Source organism: Rhinatrema bivittatum, chromosome 10 (genome assembly GCF_901001135.1).
Source record: "Rhinatrema bivittatum chromosome 10, aRhiBiv1.1, whole genome shotgun sequence".
Lineage (NCBI taxonomy): Eukaryota > Metazoa > Chordata > Amphibia > Gymnophiona > Rhinatrematidae > Rhinatrema > Rhinatrema bivittatum.
The window spans coordinates 124184049-124206406 of NC_042624.1; the positions used below are offsets into that span (position 1 = coordinate 124184049).

Genomic DNA, 22358 nt, shown 5'->3' on the forward strand with positions numbered 1-22358 from the left:
GAGTCAATCAAATCTTTCTCTGTCTCCATCTGCTGGAGGGGAGGCAAAACCCAGGAGTCTGGGCTGATCCGGGTACGTACAGGGAATTGAAAATAAATCAATAAGCTCCCCCTCCCAGCCAAGGCAGGGCCAATAACCGCTGCAGCTGCTGAAAGGCACCGGCCAGGCCCTTCTCACACTCATCCCACCCACAGCCAAACTCTCCCAACTGAAAACCCCCCCCCCCCCCCCCCCCAGCTGGAGAGGAATCCTGAGGTCACAGAGGAGAGGGCTGCCAGATGGATTCGGGACGTCGCCCCCACCCAATACAGGAAGGGCTGGGGAAAATACTTTAAACAAAAAAAATCAGCTCCTCAGCTGAGTCTTCAGCAAAAAGGTTGAAGAGGAGACGGGGGGAGTCTGGGCCTGGCCTCGTGTTGCTAGGATGGGAATGCGGTTCAGTGCGTCTCAGGGCTGGGATGGGGGCAGACCAGGCTATAATCAGTTTAGGAAAGAGAGAGATGACAGTCGGGGAGGAGTAAAAAATTATTCTTAAACTTTGAGATAGCGCCTGCCACTGAGTGGGCAATTAAGCTCTGAAATTTCATTGCCAGAGGACATGGTTAAGGCAGCTAGTGGAACTGTTCAAAAAAGGTCTGGATAAGTTCCTGAAAGAGAAGTCTCTAAAGTGCTGCTAATAAAGTTTGACTTGGGGACTGGGCCCTGGCTCTGGTCCAGTATGGCATTTCTTATGGTCATAGTGGGGGAGAAAGAGTCAGAGCTCCTCCGGAAAGATGTGCCAGGGTAGGAGTCCAGTCTGATCACTGGGGTAGCAGTGCCCTTACCTTAGCAGTAAGATAATTTTGTGCAATTAACTGTGAAAAGAAAAAGGTATGAGAAAAAAATCTTTCAAAATTTTTTTTTTAATTTTAAGTTAAAATTTTACATTTCCCAGGGAAGGGAAAACCAAATTCACAGCACACGATGAAAGACTGGAAAAGTCACTGCAGATCTGTTTCATGCAGCAATGTGGGCGAGAAGGGGACAGGGTTCACGAGGCAGAGGCTCCTCCACTTGTGTGTGCATGGGGAAAGCTTCGGTGACTCCCGTTCTAAACAACGCAATCAGGCAGCAGCCGAGGCCCTGAGGGAGGGATACCGAGCACTGTGCACGTCCTCAGCGAGGGGATTCCTGGCAGTCCATGCTGGGTCTCGGCCACCATCTTCAGGCACAGAACGAGAGTGGGAATCCTGGGCGAGGCCCTGCGATAAGCCCAGGACTGACAGCTACCTCCTGAATACGAGCCTTCAGAGACCGCCATCATCCCTGGCTCCCATCCTCCTCCAGGCTACGGGCAGGCGAGTCACACATGGATCAGAACCAGAGTGTACGCTGGAGTGTGGGAAGGTGACTGCCAGACTGCCATCAGCTGGGTAAGAAGCACAGAGTGCAGGCAGAGCCTGGGTGGGTAAAATGGGCAAGGGGCAGGCTCCACCAGGTCAGATACCAGTGCTAACTGTGGCTTGGGACTGGGCTACCTGCATGGGCTGTCACCAGGTGGGTACAGAGCACAGGCAGGGTCACTGCCAGCCAGGTAAGAAGGGCCAAGCATGGGCAATTCTTGGGCTGCCACCAAGAGGGCAAAAAAATACAACATCAGCAGAGCCTGGGCTACGGCAGAGTCTCTGCTACTGTCCAACCTCCTCTGCACAGGAGCTGCCTGCAGTGGCTCGAGCCTGCTTGCTGTGGGCTGATGGGCAGAAGGCTCCCCAGCACTGTAATTCTAGGTCTGGGTTTGTCTGTAGCAGAACAGGACAACTTTATGTGCAGAAAAAGTCTCTCTCTCACTTCCACGTATGCCCATGGCACCACAGCCGGCCGTGGCTTACTGCCAAAGACATCCGCATGCAGCCACGTGACCAGGGCAGAAGAGGCAGGGTCCTGAGCTCCATCAGTGCACATGAACCCCTGGCCTCTGAACAGCCGTAGCAATAAACACACCTCTCAGAGTCTCCGCCCAGTCGCAGGGAGGCCTCACACCACCGCCATGCCCCCTTCACAGCGGCTGGTGATCATGTTTCCAATCTCGGTCCAGGTATCAGTGTGAGGATTATAAACTTCCACAGAGTCTGATGTAACGGGGGCAGAGAAATCATGGCTGCTGGAGCGGCCGCCGGCGGCGTAGAGAAAGCCATTCACAGCCACCACACACACACCGGCTCGAGGGACTTTCATAGAAGCAACTTCCACCCACTTCTCCTGTTTAGAGACAAAAATTCCCAAAAGAAACAAGCCACATTATCATATCTCTGTCCTGAAGAGTTCATCTAGACCAGAGTTACAGCCTGGCCCATGGCCCATCCCCTTCTGGCAGTAACGCCAACATTTCCCTGGCCCGTGTCCCATCCCCTCCTGGCAGGAACGCCAACATATCCCTGGCCCGTGTCCCCTCCCCTCCTGGCAGTAACGCCAACATTGCCCGAGGACATGTCCCATCTTAACTCTTCAGCGGCGCGTTAATACATCTCAGGGCCACATCCCATCCTACCTCCTCAGTAGTACACAGATACATCCCAGGGCATCCTCCGTAGTACACAGATACATCCCAGGGCATGTCCCATCCTACCTTCCTGGCGGAGCACCTGCATATCCTGGCTATGCCCCATCCTACCTCCTTGGCAGAATGCCGGTCCAGCCCAGGACCACATCTCATCCTACCTCCTCAGCAGAGTATTTCTCTACAGTGCTAAGTGCGTCATCCCGCTCATTCCATCCTCCCACAGCATAGATGCAGTCATTGAGGGCAGCCACCCCGAGGTATGCACGTCGTGTTTCCATGGATGGCAGTGGAGCCCAACGCTTGGTGATGGGGTTGTAGACCTCAGCAGTGCGCAGCTCAATGCCCTCGGTGCTGATTCCCCCAACAACGTAAATTAAGCCTGTGAGCATAAACCAAGAGAAAACAGTGCAAGAGACAGGATGGAACAGTTCTTGGTTTCTAAAAAGGAAGCATTTACCACAATGGTGCCGGTGCTGAAAGAGCTGTAATCCCAACCCCTTCCCCACAGGGGACCCAGCTACCTTACAAAATGAACTGGGGGAATCAGATGCTGATATGAGATGATATTTATGGGTGGAAGGGGGTTGCAGTGAAGAAGCAGGGGCCTGGTGAGCATTTGCAGTCTGTAGTGAGTATTTTGGTAGGAGAGGCCCAGATCCCAGTGAGGATATTGAGGGAGGGATTTGGAGTCCGGTGATGATATCGGGAGGAGGGAAGGAAGAGATTTGGATTCAGGTGAGGATACAGGATACTCAGGTGTGGAAGAAGGCATGACGAGAGCGCTGTGTCAGATACACACCCTGCATCTCACAGCAGCCAAAGTAATAGCGTGGCAGAGGCATGGAGCCCACCAGCTGCCAGGAATTCTCCTCGGGGTCATAGCACTCCACTGTGTTCCCAATCTCAGCTCCGATCCAGCCCCCTAGGGAAGAGAGAGGAAGGCAGAAGCCCGTGAGTGCAGAGAGCATGCGACAGTCCCCCTCCCACAAATAACCGAGTGCCACTCCAGTCCCCGCAGCACACAGGATGGCACCTGAGGAGCTGTACAGATAGCGTGGGCGGTTACCAAGTGCATAGATGGACCCCAAACATGTGCAGACCCCAAGGCCACAGCGAGGATGGTTCATGGATGCCACAGTTGCCCATTGCCTGGTGATGTGGTCGTAGCATTCTGTGCAATCAAAGATCATCGAATCCTTCTCACCTGGCAAGACAGAGAGGAAATGTAGGGAGAAGGGAAGATCCCACAACCTGAAGGGTGCAGCACTTATTACACGACCAACAGGAAAGCTGGCCATCACTCAGATCAAGACTCTGTGCAACTTATTACACGACCAACAGGAAAGCTGGCCATCACTCAGATCAAGACTCTGTGCAACTTATTACACGACCAACAGGAAAGCTGGCCATCACTCAGATCAAGACTCTGTGCAACTTATTACACGACCAACAGGAAAGCTGGCCATCACTCAGATCAAGACTCTGTGCAACTTATTACACGACCAACAGGAAAGCTGGCCATCACTCAAATCAAGACTCTGTGCAACTTATTACACGACCAACAGGAAAGCTGGCCATCACTCAGATCAAGACTCTGTGCAACTTATTACACGACCAACAGGAAAGCTGGCCATCACTCAGATCAAGACTCTGTGCAACTTATTACACGACCAACAGGAAAGCTGGCCATCACTCAGATCAAGACTCTGTGCAACTTATTACACGACCAACAGGAAAGCTGGCCATCACTCAGATCAAGACTCTGTGCAACTTATTACACGACCAACAGGAAAGCTGGCCATCACTCAGATCAAGACTCTGTGCAACTTATTACACGACCAACAGGAAAGCTGGCCATCACTCAGATCAAGACTCTGTGCAACTTATTACACGACCAACAGGAAAGCTGGCCATCACTCAGATCAAGACTCTGTGCAACTTATTACACGACCAACAGGAAAGCTGGCCATCACTCAAATCAAGACTCTGTGCAACTTATTACACGACCAACAGGAAAGCTGGCCATCACTCAGATCAAGACTCTGTGCAACTTATTACTCGACCAACAGGAAAGCTGGCCATCACTCAGATCAAGACTCTGTGCAACTTATTACACGACCAACAGGAAAGCTGGCCATCACTCAAATCAAGACTCTGTGCAACTTATTACACGACCAACAGGAAAGCTGGCCATCACTCAGATCAAGACTCTGTGCAACTTATTACTCGACCAACAGGAAAGCTGGCCATCACTCAGATCAAGACTCTGTGCAACTTATTACACGACCAACAGGAAAGCTGGCCATCACTCAAATCAAGACTCTGTGCAACTTATTACACGACCAACAGGAAAGCTGGCCATCACTCAGATCAAGACTCTGTGCAACTTATTACTCGACCAACAGGAAAGCTGGCCATCACTCAGATCAAGACTCTGTGCAACTTATTACACGACCAACAGGAAAGCTGGCCATCACTCAGATCAAGACTCTGTGCAACTTATTACACGACCAACAGGAAAGCTGGCCATCACTCAGATCAAGACTCTGTGCAACTTATTACACGACCAACAGGAAAGCTGGCCATCACTCAAATCAAGACTCTGTGCAACTTATTACACGACCAACAGGAAAGCTGGCCATCACTCAGATCAAGACTCTGTGCAACTTATTACACGACCAACAGGAAAGCTGGCCATCACTCAGATCAAGACTCTGTGCAACTTATTACACGACCAACAGGAAAGCTGGCCATCACTCAGATCAAGACTCTGTGCAACTTATTACACGACCAACAGGAAAGCTGGCCATCACTCAAATCAAGACTCTGTGCAACTTATTACACGACCAACAGGAAAGCTGGCCATCACTCAGATCAAGACTCTGTGCAACTTATTACACGACCAACAGGAAAGCTGGCCATCACTCAGATCAAGACTCTGTGCAACTTATTACACGACCAACAGGAAAGCTGGCCATCACTCAAATCAAGACTCTGTGCAACTTATTACACGACCAACAGGAAAGCTGGCCATCACTCAGATCAAGACTCTGTGCAACTTATTACACGACCAACAGGAAAGCTGGCCATCACTCAAATCAAGACTCTGTGCAACTTATTACACGACCAACAGGAAAGCTGGCCATCACTCAAATCAAGACTCTGTGCAACTTATTACACGACCAACAGGAAAGCTGGCCATCACTCAAATCAAGACTCTGTGCAACTTATTACACGACCAACAGGAAAGCTGGCCATCACTCAGATCAAGACTCTGTGCAACTTATTACACGACCAACAGGAAAGCTGGCCATCACTCAGATCAAGACTCTGTGCAACTTATTACACGACCAACAGGAAAGCTGGCCACTCAGATCAAGACTCTGTGCAACTTATTACACGACCAACAGGAAAGCTGGCCATCACTCAAATCAAGACTCTGCAACTTATTACACGACCAACAGGAAAGCTGGCCATCACTCAGATCAAGACTCTGTGCAACTTATTACACCAACAGGAAAGCTGGCCATCACTCAGATCAAGACTCTGTGCAACTTATTACTCGACCAACAGGAAAGCTGGCCATCACTCAAATCAAGACTCTGTGCAACTTATTACACGACCAACAGGAAAGCTGGCCATCACTCAGATCAAGACTCTGTGCAACTTATTACACGACCAACAGGAAAGCTGGCCATCACTCAGATCAAGACTCTGTGCAACTTATTACACCAACAGGAAAGCTGGCCATCACTCAGATCAAGACTCTGTGCAACTTATTACACGACCAACAGGAAAGCTGGCCATCACTCAAATCAAGACTCTGTGCAACTTATTACACGACCAACAGGAAAGCTGGCCATCACTCAAATCAAGACTCTGTGCAACTTATTACACGACCAACAGGAAAGCTGGCCATCACTCAAATCAAGACTCTGTGCAACTTATTACACGACCAACAGGAAAGCTGGCCATCACTCAGATCAAGACTCTGTGCGTGCTGCTTGCTTCACAAGCCATGAAGTCTCTTCAGATCAGTCCCTAACTTACACAAACCCCTCCAGCAAAAGGGCCCGAGCTTTCTGCAGAGGACTGGAAGAACAGAAAGGACGTCCTGAGAGGCCATTCCTAGCGCTGGGGCCTTCACGCCTGAAGTTATTATGTCTCTTTTAAATTGTAGCTGTTGTTACTATTGCTATTTTATTGTGTGTATTGTATTTCTGATTTTATAAAATTGTAAACCGTTGTGATGGTCCCAAACTCATGTGACGTTACAGAAAAACGAATAAAACCATAAACACCTGTGGGAGTGCCACTCACCGCAGGGACCAGGGCTGAAAGCACAAGTGACAGGCACTGGGAAACCCTGCAGACACTCCGAATGCCTTACCTCCGATAACATACATCATCCCGTGGAGCACTGCCACGCCGAGACCACTGCGAGCCTGGTGCAGGGAGGACACTGTGGTCCAGTACTGACTGAAGGTGTCAAAACGCTCCGCACAGCTCAGAGCCCGGCTGTCACTCCAGCGACCTCCCTGCAAGCGGGTGTATCCACCTGTGAAGAGAGACAGCCTCAGTGAGCACGGTCGTGAGCCCCTTCCACCTGTGAGAGAGCATCAGTAAGGTGGGACCAGGTGTATCTTGCTGCAAGAGAGAGACAGTCCCAGTGAACAGTGCAGTCACTGAAGAGACCTTTCTGTAACCAGGTGCATCCTCCGAGAGAATGACAGCTTTAGGGAGCACAGAGATCCCCCCAGTAACCAGGTATATCCACCTGTGTGAGAGTGTTAGAGACCTCCCATGTAACCCGTCAGACACAGCATCAATGAGCAGAGCTGTCGCTGAAGAGAGATCCTCCCAGGTAACCAGCTGTATCCACATGCAAGAGAGAGACAGCATCATATAGATTTGAGCTGTCACTAAAGAGATCTTCTTTATGATCAATTAAGTGTATTCCTCTGTGAGAGCATCAGCTGAGCTGACAGTATAGCAAGGGGGTAGACTCAAGAGTAATCTTAGGAAATATTTCTGTATAGAGAGGGTGGTGGACGTGTGGAACGGCCTCCCTGTGGAGGAGGTGGGGGAGACAAATACAGTATCTGAAGTCCGGAAAGCCTGGGATAAGCGCAGGGGCTCTCTGAGGGAGAGATGGGAATGGTAAGGCTAGATAAATTGGATGGATGGGCCATACGGTCTTTTTCTGCCGTCATGTTTCTGTGTTTATGAGGGTAAACGGAAGGCAGTGGGAAAGCCCTGAGGTCCGCTGGCGACTGACGCGAATCCTTCCAGAGCAGACACACAATAAGCGTACAAGACGTGGATCCTAACCTACTACATAGAGGTACTTCCGAGCCTTCCTCCGAGGCTGCACTTTGGAGGCTTGCGGGAAGCTGCTGACGCGGCTGTCCTTCGAGGTGCTACTGACCTCGCAGAACTCCCTCAGCAGAGTACGCAGCGCCACTCGCAGGCTGAAGTCTGTGAGCCCTGCAAGACACCAACAGGAAGAGCTTAGCAAGCCCAGAACAAGGAGATACAGAATCGCTCCTAGCAGCTTTAATTAAAATAGAGAGAACAGTTTAATATCTCGTGAAACAGAGCACATCCCCATGCTCCTAACAGGACTGGGTCAGTACCGGCTAAGAGGGAAGAGTGGCCCTAACACCGTGCTGGGATCTGAACGACGTCCTGGGCTCTCAGATCCTTCCTCCAGCACCTGCTCCTCCCAATCTACATCCAATGACTGAGCCCTCTCGCTGTGCCAGCCCTCCCCACTACTGGTCTACCTTTCATAGATTCTGACCCCTCTCACAGCACCATCCCCCTCTCACAGCACCATCTCATAGCACCATCCCCCTCTCATAGCGCCCCTTTCACAGCACCCCTCTCATAGCCCCATCCCCCCTCACAGCACCATTCCCTTCTCATAGCACCATCTCACAGCACCATCCCCCTCTAGCACCATCTCATAGCCCCATCCCCCTCTCATAGCACCATCCCCCTCTCATAGCACCCCTCTCTCACAGCACCATCCCCCTCTCATAGCCCCATCCCCCCTCACAGCACCATCCCCCTCTCATAGCACAATCTCATAGTCCCCTCTCATAGCCCCATCCCCCTCTCATAGCACCATCTCACAGCACCATCCCCCTCACAGCCCCCCTCTCACAGCCCCATCCCCCTCTCACAGCCCCCCTCTCACAGCCCCATCCCCCTCTCACAGCACCCCTCCCTGACGAACCTCCAATGAGGTTCGACTCCCAACGCAGCTTAGTAAAGAGTGGAGTGCTGAGGGGACCTCTGCATTCAACATAAATAAGAAATGCCCTGCTGGATCCTATCTCTGAGAGTGGCCAGTCCGGGTTTAATTCCTGTTACTCACTCCCAGGGAGAGCGATGGCTTCCTTCAGTCTCCCTGGGCACTAATGCTTTTCCTCCAGGAACTTGTACAAACCTCTCTTAAAACCCGCTATGCTCGTTGCCTTCACCACGTCCTCTGGCGGCAGGTTCCACAGCTTGAGAGTGTGCAGAGTCGTAAACTCCTTCTAGGATTTGCTTTGAATCTGCTGATGGTCAGTTTCATGGAGGGTCCCCTGGTTTTGTATTATTTGAAAGGGTAAATAACCGTCCTCTATTTACCGGTTCCACCCACTCATGATTTTATAAACTTCTCTCCTGTCCCTCTCAGCCATCTCTTTTCCAAGCTGAAGAGCCCCAGCCCGCGCAGCCTCTCATCAGAGGAGAGAAGCCCATCCCCCGGTATCTTCATCTTTTCTACTTTCTTGAAGTGGGGTGACCAGAGCTGCACACAGGACTCAAGATGCAGTCGCACCATGGCGCATTACAGAGGCCGTATGATCTCATCCTTTCTTCTTCGGATCATTCCTAACATTGTTTGCTTTTTCTGACGACCACCGTGCACTGAGAGGAGGATTTCAAGATCACTTTCCCAATACAGAACCCAGCTTCCCGTACCTGTAGTTGGGATTACTTTTCCCTATCTGCATCACTTTGCATTTTTCCACATTAAATTTCAACTGCCAGCCTCCTAGTCCCAAAAGGTCCTGCTGCAGTTCCTTGTAATCCACTGATGTCCCCTTTTAACAAAAGGGGAACTGGATTCAGGTGACAGCCAATGTTATGGCCCAAGATACTGACATGCAGACATTAGGCAAAAAGCTCAGGGCTGCTTCTTCATCAGGTCCAAGAGCAAAGCATGGTCAAGCAGCATTGTCTGAATTGTGAAGAAGGCTGCTCACCCCGTAAAAATATAGCTAGCAATACTTATTTTATAGGTTTCACAGTTGCTTGGTTTTGATTGTAAATATTATTGCCCTTAACATAAGGCTTGGAGTAACCTGCAGGGAGCGGCAGTTGCTGCCCTTAACAGAAACATGGGGGTAACCTGCACGGAGCAGCAGTTACTGCCCTTAACAGAAACATGGGGGTAACCTGCACGGAGCAGCAGTTACTGCCCTTAACAGAAACATGGGGGTAACCTGCAGGGAGCGGCAGTTACTACCCTTAACAGAAACATGGGGGTAACCTGCAGGGAGCGGCAGTTACTACCCTTAACAGAAACATGTGGGTAACCTGCACGGAGCGGCAGTTACTACCCTTAACAGAAACATGGGGGTAACCTGCACGGAGCAGCAGTTACTGCCCTTAACAGAAACATGGGGGTAACCTGCACGGAGCAGCAGTTACTGCCCTTAACAGAAGGCATGGGGGTAACCTGCACGGAGCGGCAGTTGCTACCCTTAACAGAAACATGGGGGTAACCTGCACAGAGCAGCAGTTACTGCCCTTAACAGAAACATGGGGGTAACCTGCACGGAGCGGCAGTTACTACCCTTAACAGAAACATGGGGGTAACCTGCAGGGAGCGGCAGTTGCTACCCTTAACAGAAACATGGGGGTAACCTGCAGGGAGCGGCAGTTACTGCCCTTAACAGAAACATGTGGGTAACCTGCACGGAGCGGCAGTTACTACCCTTAACAGAAACATGGGGGTAACCTGCACGGAGCAGCAGTTACTGCCCTTAACAGAAACATGGGGGTAACCTGCACGGAGCAGCAGTTACTGCCCTTAACAGAAGGCATGGGGGTAACCTGCACGGAGCGGCAGTTACTACCAACCTGCACGGAACAGCAGTTACTGCCCTTAACAGAAACATGGGGGTAACCAGCACAGAGCGGCAGTTACTACCAACCTGCACGGAACAGCAGTTACTGCCCTTAACAGAAACATGGGGGTAACCAGCACAGAGCGGCAGTTACTACCCTTAACAGAAACATGGGGGTAATTCCAGAATTAGTGGGATTTTGACCACCCGAGTGGGGACACTGCGTTCCTCACATCAGGTCTTCTGAGCGCAGAGTAAGGTGGCAATTACTGCCAAAGAATATCCTTGCTTCATCAGATGAGCCCTCTCAAGAACCAGACCGTAAGACAGAATCGAGTCATATCTTTGTGAAGTACTGGACCCTGTTGTAGCAGGTCCCTGTGCTGTGGGAGGCACAGAGGGGTCTCCACCAGGAGTCTCTGCATGTCCGCATACCACAGATTCCTAGGCCAATCTGAGCTACTAGTAGGACTAATCCCCTCTGGTGCTCGATTATGTGAATGACCCTACCCAGCAAGGGCCACGGATGGAAGGAGTATAGCAGCCCTTCTTCCGGCAAGGTCTGAACGAGAGCATCGATACCCAGGGACCACTGATCTCTTCTGTGACTGAAGAATTGCCGAACCTTCGCATTGTGAGATGCGGCCAGCTGGTCGATAGACGGGAGAACCCAGCGATCTACTATCAGCTGAAAGGCTTTGGCCGATATTGCCCACTCTCCTGGATCCAGACTTTCCCTGCTTAGAAAGTCTGCTCTGGCGTTGTCTTTTCCTGCGATGTGGGAGGCTGAGATCATCTGTAGATATATTTCCGCCCATTCCATAAGGTGATCTATCTCCTGTGACACTTGTGGCTCTTGTTTCCACTCTGACGGTTGATGTAGGCTACTGTTGTTGCGTTGTCCGACATTACACGAACCGCTTGACCCTGGAGTCTGTGGCTGAATTGCAGACAGCGCCACACTGTCGGGCTTATCGTGCTCATCAACTTCCTTATCCTCGTGGTGTCAAACCGGACTCCCAGATATTCCAAGGACAGGGAGAGCTTGAGACTGCTTTTGTCCACGTTTACAAACAGAGGTCACCCTGTTGGTCACCCGGAGACTCTCTTCCACAGACTTGGCCCCGAACAACCAGTCGTCCATGTATGGGTGCACCAGGATTCCCTCTTTTCTCAATGCTGCCTCTACAACCACCATAATCTTGAAAAATGTTCTGGGGGTGATGGCTAGGCAAAGCATAGGAAACAATGGTGTTCTTGACGGATTGGAATATGTAGGTAGTCCTCAGATAGGTCCAAGAGGGTTAAGAACTCTCCTGATTGTATGGCCTTTAATCCGGAGCGTAGGTTTTCCATGCGGAAATGATTCACTCGTAGATGTTGGTTGATGCTCTTGAGGTCCAGGATGGGGCGAAAGGAGCCTTTCTTCTTGGGTACGATGAAATAGTTGGAATAACATCCCGTATTTTTCTGGGGCGCAGGTACAGGGATTATAGCCCTCATCCTGAGAAGCCTTAAAAGAATAGTCTCCATTGGCTGCTTCTTTAAGAAGACATCATGAATATGTCCCGAGGAGTGCTGTGAAATTCCAACGCACATCCTTCTCGTATGACCTCAAGTACCCATTTGTCCATAGTGATCTCAAACCACCTCTGGTAGAAGAGGGCCAGTCAACCCCCTATCTCCTTGTTCCAAGGATGGATCGGCAAATTTTCATTGGGGTGGGGGTGGGGGGGTGTTCAGGACAAACCTGAAACTGAGTTTGCCCGTCTCTTGGTCTGTCGACTACAAAAGGACTGAGACCTCCCAACGGGCCGAGACCTCTGAAATATTGAATTTCTGTAGGGGTGAAAGCATTGTGAGCCCCTGGATCAACCCCTCATAGGCGAGAGGCACTGTAACTGCTTTTGCTTAACTTGTGGGAGCCAGGGAACTAGAGATTCGTCCCATTTACTGGCCAACTTTTCCAATTCGCTTCCGAAAAGGAGTGATCCTTTAAAGGGCTTCTTTGTAAGATTTGCCTTTGAAGTTGTGTCTGCTGACCAATTCCACAGCCATAGCCGTCTTCTGGCCGCCACCACTGAGACCACTCCTCTGACCAAAGTACGAACTAGATCTGAGCCCGCATCAGATAAAAAGGCAGCGGTTGGTTCCATAACTGCTCTGGAATTTGCCCCCGAGTCATCCATGTCCCGAGAGAGGAGCAGGCATGAACAAGCTACCTGGGCACAACAAGACGCAATCTGTAAGGTCATTTCTACTGCGTCAAAGGCCTGTTTAAGGATGGACTCCATCCGCTTATCGTGTGCATCCTTTAAGGCCACTCCTCCCTCCACTGGGATAGTTGTTCACTTAGAGACGGCACAGACCAGCGCATCCACTTTAGGGAAATGCAAACGTTCTCTCGCTGCCGGATCCAGTGGGAATAGAGCTTCTAATGCTTGTCCACCTTTAAAACTTGATTCTGGGGCATCCCATTCCAGGTCAATCATCTCCTGGATGGCTTCCAGAACTGGAAAGTAGCAAGAGGCTTTCCGTAGGGATATCAGAATGGGGTTCTTCTTTGGTTCCGTCAGAGTCTGTCCCAGAAACTCCCAGCATCTTCAGGGTCTGGGAAACCAGGGCCTGCAATTTTTCTCTATGGAAAAACCGTAACATGGCCCAATACGGTTCTAAACCAGGAGGAATTTCCCCATCTTTCAAGGGATCTGTAACCTCCTCTTCCTCCGTGCCATCTGGGTCCCTGCCAGGGATACCCTTGGTGAGGTGTGCCAAGCCTAAAGCGGGACCTAGCCCACCAAGGGGCCGCTCAGAAGCCCCACTTCCCCTTACCCCAACGGGATCGGGGACGACGTCGGTACGGCGCACCGAGCAAGGCGACCGGAGGTTCTCACTGAAAACCCCTCCAAATGTCTCTGAATCGGGAGGTAAATCTCTTTTTTTTTTTTTTTTAATACTTACCTGGGTTCAGCGCTTACTGGCTGAGTACGGAGATGGTCTGCGGGGGGAGAAGGCTTTGGCTGTCACCGCCACGCTCAGCTTCCTGCACCCACTGCCTTTCAGATGCTTCATCAGCAAATCCACGCCGGGAACCGGCTACCGGACCAAGGCAAACCTCTGAGGGATCTGGGAAATCACCTCAGGAATTCTCAGCTGGGGTTTCATCTTTAGATATCACCGCAGGAGAGCAGGGCTCCATCTTTCTCCAATTTAAAGGTAAAATGTCCTCTTCTAAAGAGTAATGCATTCCCAATAAAGAAGGCACAATCCACATCTGCTAGGAGACGGAGAAATACTGAAGGGCAGATGTCACTGCATGGGGGTATCTAGAGTGACGTCAGTTTTGAACTCTGACTCCGTCTCCATCTGCTGGCAGGGGAGCATAACCTATTGGTTCCGAGTCCATCTGGCTACACGCTAGGAAAAAGCATTTTTCACTTAGTGCACAATCAAGCTGTGGAATTTTCCACCAGAGGATGTGGTCAAAACATCTAACATAGTGGGGTTCATAAAAGATTTGGGCAGGTTCTGGAAGAAAAGTCCATGAACCATTAGCCAGGAAGACTTGGGAAGGGCAGTGCTTATCCCGGGGAGCGAGCAACAAGGAACAGATCTACTCTTTGGAATTGCTGTCTCGCTGCCTTCCCTGACGCACGACCTCTGGATTCTGAGCTCTCTCTCAGCCTCCCAGCGAGCTCTGACCCCTCTCCATGTTTGCCACACCCCAGTACACCTCCTGTCACAGCATCATCCTCTGGTGTCCCACCAAGGATCTCTGTGCGTCCTCCCTCACCACCCTCCCCACGTACCTTCAATGTACTTTCCAAGGATCTGCGAGGGTAAGAGCGGGAATCGAACGGGCTCCAGCACTTCCACCACGTGCTTCCTGCGCCGCCCCAGGTCCTTCAGAATCCAGCCCATGGCGGCGGTGAACACCTGATACTCATCCTCAATGCTGAGGTCCTCGCTCTGCAGGATTGTCACCAGCTGTTCCTTACTGAGTGCCAGGAACTCCTCCTCATTCTGCACCTCCAAGAAGTGTGCGTGGATGTAGCACTCGGCAGCTTCCACCAGGTCTGCCTGGGCCATCTGCTGTGCCAGCTGGAAGATGCCCACGACATTTGCAGGATCCATCTGTGCCTTCAGGAACTGGCAGCACAGCTGTGCCATCTCGCCCAGCTGCAGCATGTCTGCCGCCACCAGCAGCTCCTGCACGTTGCCTGTGCTGATCGTCACCGCGCCTGGTGCACGTCAACCGGCAAGAGAGATAGAAGGGAACAGACATCATACAATCCCACACTACAAGTGGAAAAGCAGAGCTCCCAAGCCCTTCCACCTTTCCTCACTTCAAAGCAGATGACATTCAGGTCCTGTAGGGATTTCCTTATCCCCAGAGAGCTCGTAATCAGGGATGAGGGCTGCAAGGAAGGGACACAGGGGCTCTGAGGCACAAGTGGGGAAAGGAAGAGAAGGGAGAGAGAGAGCAGAGGGTCCTGAGACACTGGGAGGGGGAGGAGGGAACAGACCAAGGGGAAGAGGAGCAGAGAAATGCACACAGCAGCAGTCAGAATCACCTCCCTCTCACCCAGCAGGCAGGCACAGGCTCACAGCCCTCCCAGATCTCACAAGCCAGCGGGGGCCTCCCAGTTAGGGCCTTCAGCTTCTCCCAAGCCCTCCCCGTGCACACAGCAGCAGTCAGAATCACCTCCCTCTCACCCAGCAGGCAGGCACAGGCTCACAGCCCTCCCAGATCTCACAAGCCAGCGGGGGCCTTCGGCTTCTTTTCGGGTGCAGCTTTGTGGGAGGGGCTTTCGCCACAGATCTGCACCTGGGGTGTCTGGGAGGGAGATTTTGGCTTCTGGCAGGAGGGGCAAGGTAAGAGCTTCACCTCCCCCACAGGGAAAGGGGATGGATTTGTTGCCTCGTTTTAAAGCAGGGAAGGGGGGATTGGGTGGCTGCAGCCCCCGAGACGTTTTTATTTGAACTCTGGGGGTGGCTGCAGCTGGCAGGCGAGGGCTTTTCCATTCCCAAACTTCCCCAGAGACCTCTGAATATTCGGGTAACTCTGCCTCTCTCTGCTTTGCACATTTTGCTTATGCTGAGAGCTCAGGGATGTGAAATGAACGGGCGCTGCAGCTGGCTCTCCTCAGGATGCTGCAGGCAGCTCCCTCCTGGCATTCTGTGGGGGGGAAGGGGGCAACACGCAAACCAGAGAAGGCGTCAAATGTTATGGGACTCTTCCCACCCCCTTTTTTTTTTTTTTTAATATTTAGTACATAAGAACCTGTCATACTGGGTCAGACCAAGGATCCATCAAGCCCAGCATCCTGTTTCCAACAGTGGCCAATCCAGGCCACAAGAACCCGGCAGGATCCCAAGGGGAAGATAAACTTCCAAGCTGCTTATCCCAAGAATAAGCCGGGGATTTCTGCAGCTCTACCTTAATAATTGCTAATGGACGTTTCCCTCCAGGAAATTGCCTCACCTGGCAGCATCCCAGGGGGTAAACAGATTCCAAGCTGCTTATCCCCTCCTTAGATTCATTTTTTGGATTTCGCTCTGGTGCAGCAGGTAACTTCCCCTTGGGTGGTTCGTAAACAGGACTTCAAAAACCGATTACAGATTGTTTAGCAAACACGCAGCAGCTATCTGGGTTTTCTAGACGCCTCTGCGGCATTTTTGGGATGTCAAGCAACTGCGATTAATTTCTGAACAAAAATCAAAACAAAGTCGTCTTCTTTGAGATCTGCCGGGGACCCTGAGCTGGGCCCAGCAGAGCGCATCTCTCTAGGCCTCGCTCTACGGCAGCTGACATCACCCTAACTAATCACAGCGCACGGCCAAGAGCCAACTACCCTTTCCCGGTTCCTGATTATTCATGAAATTCTAACACAGGGAACTGAAAAGCAATCCCCCCAGACTCCTCAGTTTCACCTGCATAACCATTTACTCAGACTTCCTGCCAAAGGCAGAGGAGCTAGCCAGGCACCTAATTGTACTGCAGGCCCTCTACACGTGATTTGGCTGAGGGAGGGGGGTATTTTTCTGTTTTATCATTTGATGTCTCCCCACCTCAAAGAACAGCCTTTGACTGACTGTTGGACCCCACCATCCTACCCCAGCCTGCAGGATGAGGCCAGCACTTACCTGCAACAGCCTCCTCCACCGGCTGCCATCAGTCTGGCAATCTGAACCAAGACTAGAGGGCAGCACCTGATTCAGACTGCCAGACTGAACCCAGCCAGTGCCACTCACCTCCTACCGGAAGAGGGGGCAAACACTGGGAAGTGCCTCTCGCCTCCCGCCGGCAGAGGGGGCAAACACTGGGAAGTGCCACTCGCCTCCCGCCGGCAGAGGGGGCAAACACTGGGAAGTGCCACTCGCCTCCCGCCGGCAGAGGGGGCAAACACTGGGAAGTGCCACTCGCCTCCCGCCGGCAGAGGGGGCAAACACTGGGAAGTGCCACTCGCCTCCCGCCGGCAGAGGGGGCAAACACTGGGAAGTGCCACTCGCCTCCCGCCGGCAGAGGGGGCAAACACTGGGAAGTGCCACTCGCCTCCCGCCGGCAGAGGGGACAAACACTGGGAAGTGCCACTCGCCTCCCGCCGGCAGAGGGGGCAAACACTGGGAAGTGCCACTCGCCTCCTGCCGGCAGAGGGGAGCTGTGGAAGCAGAAGAAGCTGCAATGGTCCCCTTGGCCCTCCCCCTGCTGCTCAGCAGTGGCGGCAGGTCCCAGGGCAGCTGCCTGAGAAGCCCCTGCACCTGCTTGCCCGTTGCCTCTCTTGGCAGATCATGGAGTTGCTGGCTTGGGATCTCAGCTGCTGCCAAACTAGTCTGCACAGCTCCGGCTGCCAGGTCAGCCTGGCACCTAAAGTTCAGCACTTAATGCCTAAAAGTGAAGATGAGGTGCGGATGCTGCCTGGCTCCAGAGAGAGGGATCCAGCAGCTGCTGCTGCTCACAGTGCAGAGAGGAACTTCCTAGCAGGGCCTGGGGAGAAATGTAACTGCCAGCAGGACCCAGGCCGGGAAGAAATGCTGCAGGGCCTGCCACCGGGGCCTGGACAAAGATCAGCGGATGCCACCACGGGCAACCTGGGACTTCCCCCTGCCGAGGGGAGAGGAAGGGAGGGAGGTGGGCTGGGAATGCCTGGAGTTAGTGCCTGGATGTAGGGGAAGGAGGGGGAGAGAGCCTGGGAGTGAGGGGAACACCTGGAAGGAGAAAGCAAAGGCAAAAGGAAAACAAACAAACAAACAAAAATCCTAAAAACAGACAAAAACCAAGCAAACCATCCTCCCCCCCCCCCCCCCCCCCCAAGAAAAGAGCACAAAGGCGACGTTCCTGGCTCCTAAGCATTTTTGGCTGGTGCCCAAGTTTTCTAATAATTATTTCTGGCGTCCCTGGAGCTCCCCCCCCACTCCCGCTGAAGGATTCGGTTTGGCAGCCACTGAGGTGGCTTCATTCCTGCCTAGACTCAGCGCTGCCGCCCCAGCCCCCCAGGAGCAGCCGAGCGCAGCCTACCCGTGTAGACAAAGTCCAGCAGCAGGCGGAAGCAGTCGGCCGCCACGCCCAGGATGCGCACCACCTCCGTGGAGGCCTCCTTCATCCCGCCGCCGAAGAGCGCTGCAAAGTAAGGACTGCTGGCAGCCAGCAGCAGCCTGTGCACGGGGAAGAGCTCCTCCTCCACCTGCAGCCGCACGTCGCACAGCTCCCAGCGCTCCCGCATCTTGTTCATCTGGGCCAGGACCAGCTGGGCATGCTTGTCCGAGGAGCAGGGAGAGCCCTCAGGCCCGGCAGCGGCCTCCAAAGCCATGGCGGGGGGAAATCAGGAGGCCGGATGGCTAGCGACGGCCATGACAAGTCCACCTGCCAAGGAAAAAAGGCACCACCAAGAATTAGCAATTCCGCAGGGCGGTCTCAGCGGACAGGGGTCAGACGGACAGGGGTCAGACGGACAGGGGTCAGACGTGCTAGCCCAGCTCTAGCAGGGCGACAGGGGTCTCCCACCGGCGTTGCCCGCACAGCCGATCCCCGTCGCGTTCCTCATTACATAATTCACACTGCTGCAGGATGGTGTTTAACGCGTGCCGTGGATTCTTGTATTGCTGCTTTCTAATTATTATGGATGTTTTATTGATTTGCACCTCTGGAAACTGCTGCGAGCGCACGGTTTAAAGAGCGTCAGAGCCGGGATGAAATGGCACTTTACAATGACTACAGTAAAGGAGCAGGCACTGCACTCCAGTTATATTATGCACACAGCGAGGGAATGCAGAAAACTGAAATCAGTCCCATACTTCGAATTTCATAAGGAAAAATCTTTAATTCATTAATACGGCATTCGAAGTATGGGACTGATTTCAGTTTTCCGCATTCCCTCGTTGTGTGCACTTCACAATGACTGCCGCACTGCAGTCCCCAGGTGCACTAACTAAATGCATTTTTAGGTTTCTGAAGTTAGGCGCTGGGCCTGTGGACTGCGGTGCGGCCGAGGTTGAGTTCTGATGCTCCTTACACACAGTGAGCTTGCAGTATTTTCCAGAGAGGGACATTGCTGGGCCCTGGTCCATCGGGTTGGGTTTTGCGCCTCTCCTGATCTGGAAGCTCCAGGAGTTGCTGAGTAAACGCCTTGCTCCCAGCTGGGGTTTCAGGGCTAGGAGGGCCCGGGACAGAGGGACTGTGGGTGGGTGAAGGGTGTGGGGGCAGCCCAATTTCAGATTAAAAATAGAACCAGAGAAGAGGTGGGGACCCCACAACTGCTTTTTCACATTTAGAAAGGCTTTGAGGGGTGGGGGTTCACAGCCCGGCAGGGCCATTCATGAAATTTGGGAGGGAGGGAGGAAAGCAGGCCGCAGGCCTATTTTACAGAGCTACTTCTCTGGATATCTATCCACACACGGCCGGATAACTGGTTATATCAAGCATAACCGCTAAGCTTTTACACTTATCCAGCTATAGGTAGATCTTGTATTCAGGGGGACATTTATCCCACTGAATATCTGGGACAGGATATCTGGCTAACTTTAGCTCGCTCGCTCCCTGAGCATCTCCCCTCTCTGGTAACATCTTTTCCGCATTTGATTTCTGACCTGAAGAGCAGCTGGTCAAGAAATGTATCTGGTCCAATACAAAGGTGCCACATTATATATTTTGTCATATTTCTGGGCATTAACACGGCAGCCGCACTGCTTCCTCATAACATTCAAATATCAGTAACAAAGACTCTGACATTTATGTGCAATCTAGGCCTGTGTACCCTCAATGGAGAGCCAGAAAGGGCCTACTCATTACAGCAGTGCGCAAGGAACCAGGGGAGCCAGGGATCAGATCTTGCTCCTTGTGACCTTTGACAAGTCATTTCACCCTCCACTCTTTCAGGTACACACAGGTTATAAGCCCTCTGGGGAAGGGACCTACCCACTGTAACTTGCCTTGCGCTGGGGTTTGGAAAGACGAGTAACTAAACCTAAAATCCAAAACCAACTCAGAACACAGTGGCAATGTCCTGAATTAAGCCATAAGCAACCTAGACATGAGAGATACTGGCAGGAGGAGCAAGATCCCGAGCTTACAAATCAGACCACAGCCAGCTCGCAGGACGCTATCCAAAAATCGTCATAAACCTCCCTGCAGGTGCGTCTCTCTGAACTCAGCACCTCCCAGTCAGGGACTGGGGAGTGAGGACGGGTTGTTCTTGGCAAGATCAGGGTACTCTCAGTTGAAGGGAGAAGACTCCAGCCTGCCATCCCTGCACACAGGAACAGCCAGCCAGTGCGGAAATGGGTGCGAGCTGACTTCCCTTATTGGGCTGTGCTAGCTGGATTACCAGCTTCATCCTCCCCAGTCAGAGTCTGGTTCCAGTTTACTGATGTATTTGTATGCTAATATTTCTTTACAAGACAGGGTGGAGGATGCGTGGAACGGCCTCCCAGTGAAGGTGGGAGAGACAAGGACAGTATCAGAATTCAAGAAAGCCTGGGATAACCACAGAGGGTCTCCGAGGGAGGGGTGGGGACTGTAGAGGGAGTAGTTGGTGTGGATGGGCCATATGGTCTTTTTCTGCCATCATGTTTCTGCTGTATATACATTTATATACTATAACATATCTTCAAACTGAGCCAGTTCCAGAGCTAAAGAGTTTTCTGAGGCTGTGTTCCTCACAGGTTCCACAGGAAAATGCTGCAACACAAACTCAAAACCTGGCAGAAGCCCAAAGTTGTCACAAAGATACAGAGCAGAAGTGAATCAGCAGGCCTCTCCTTCACTCTGTAAGAATGGATACCCTCCCCTCCCCTCGTGCCAGGGATGATGTTTCCTCCCCTCTCTTCCCCCTATGACAGCCATGATACCCCAATCCTTTCCTCATCCTTGTGACAGCCATGGCGCTCCTCCCCTCTTCCTGTGAGACAAGATGCACCTCTCTACACCACACCCCTCCCTCTCGTCTTCCCCTTAACACAGCCATAATGCTGCTTGCCCACCTCTCCCCCTGTGACAGCCAAGCCCCCAAACCTCCTCGCTTCTCTCCCTTTGCCAGTCGTGCTGCCCCCTCCCCAGCCCCTTCCTTCTTCCTTCTTCCTCCTGTGCCATTCATGAGCTCCTTCCCCTGTCCTCCCTGACAGCCATTATGCCCCTCCCCTCCCCCACGCCATGTAACAGCCATGACATCCCTTCCCTCCTCTCTCACCTCCGACTGCCACGGTGCCTCTCCCCTCCCAATGTGACAGTCGTGATGTCCCCACCCCCTCTGCTTCCCCGGTGACATCCATGGTGTCCCCACCCCCTCTGCTTCCCCAGTGACATCCATGGTGTCCCCACCCCCTCTGCTTCCCCAGTGACATCCATGGTGTCCCCACCCCCTCTGCTTCCCCGGTGACATCCATGGTGACCCCACCCCCTCTGCTTCCCCGGTGACATCCATGGTGTCCCCACCCCCTCTGCTTCCCCGGTGACATCCATGGTGTCCCCACCCCCTCTGCTTCCCCGGTGACATCCATGGTGTCCCCACCCCCTCTGCTTCCCCGGTGACAGCCACGGTGTCCCCACCCCCTCTGCTTCCCCAGTGACAGCCATGGTGACCCCACCCCCTCTGCTTCCCCAGTGACATCCATGGTGTCCCCACCCCCTCTGCTTCCCCGGTGACAGCCACGGTGACCCCACCCCCTCTGCTTCCCCGGTGACATCCATGGTGTCCCCACCCCCTCTGCTTCCCCGGTGACAGCCGTGGTGTCCCCACCCCCTCTGCTTCCCAGTGACATCCGTGGTGTCCCCACCCCCTCTGCTTCCCCGGTGACAGCCACGGTGTCCCCACCCCCTCTGCTTCCCCGGTGACATCCACGGTGTCCCCACCCCCTCTGCTTCCCCGGTGACAGCCACGGTGTCCCCACCCCCTCTGGTTCCCCGGTGACAGCCACGGTGTCCCCACCCCCTCTGGTTCCCCGGTGACATCCACGGTGTCCCCACCCCCTCTGCTTCCCCGGTGACAGCCACGGTTAATGTGAGGCAGCGGTTCCGGTTCGGAATGCATTTCTTTTACCTCTGGGGATAGCAGATGTCTTCCTGTGCGGGTGGAGTCCAGAGGTCAGCTCAGCCCATTGCTTGCCTTCATATCCCGGCGGGAGAGAGGGCGCACAGCGGGAACTCCGGAGAGGGACCCGGAAGGAAAGCGCCCGGCCGGAAGCACAAAGCGGCGGTG

General features: G+C 52.9%; 1 protein-coding gene across 1 annotated transcript; it reads right to left on the minus strand.

Annotated features, from left to right (window-relative positions):
- Window positions 1-884: 884 nt before the first annotated feature.
- Window positions 885-22352, minus strand: LOC115099891 (actin-binding protein IPP-like). The gene is made up of 9 exons (XM_029617859.1): window positions 22200-22352; window positions 18185-18529; window positions 14475-14906; window positions 7871-8026; window positions 6930-7097; window positions 3606-3743; window positions 3339-3461; window positions 2698-2918; window positions 885-2238 (listed from the first exon to the last, which is right to left on the minus strand). The coding sequence occupies exons 2-9, from the start codon at window positions 18474-18476 to the stop codon at window positions 2014-2016; spliced, it is 1755 nt and encodes a 584-aa protein (XP_029473719.1). The 5' UTR covers window positions 18477-18529; window positions 22200-22352; the 3' UTR covers window positions 885-2013.
- Between the last annotated feature and the right edge of the window lie 6 nt (window positions 22353-22358).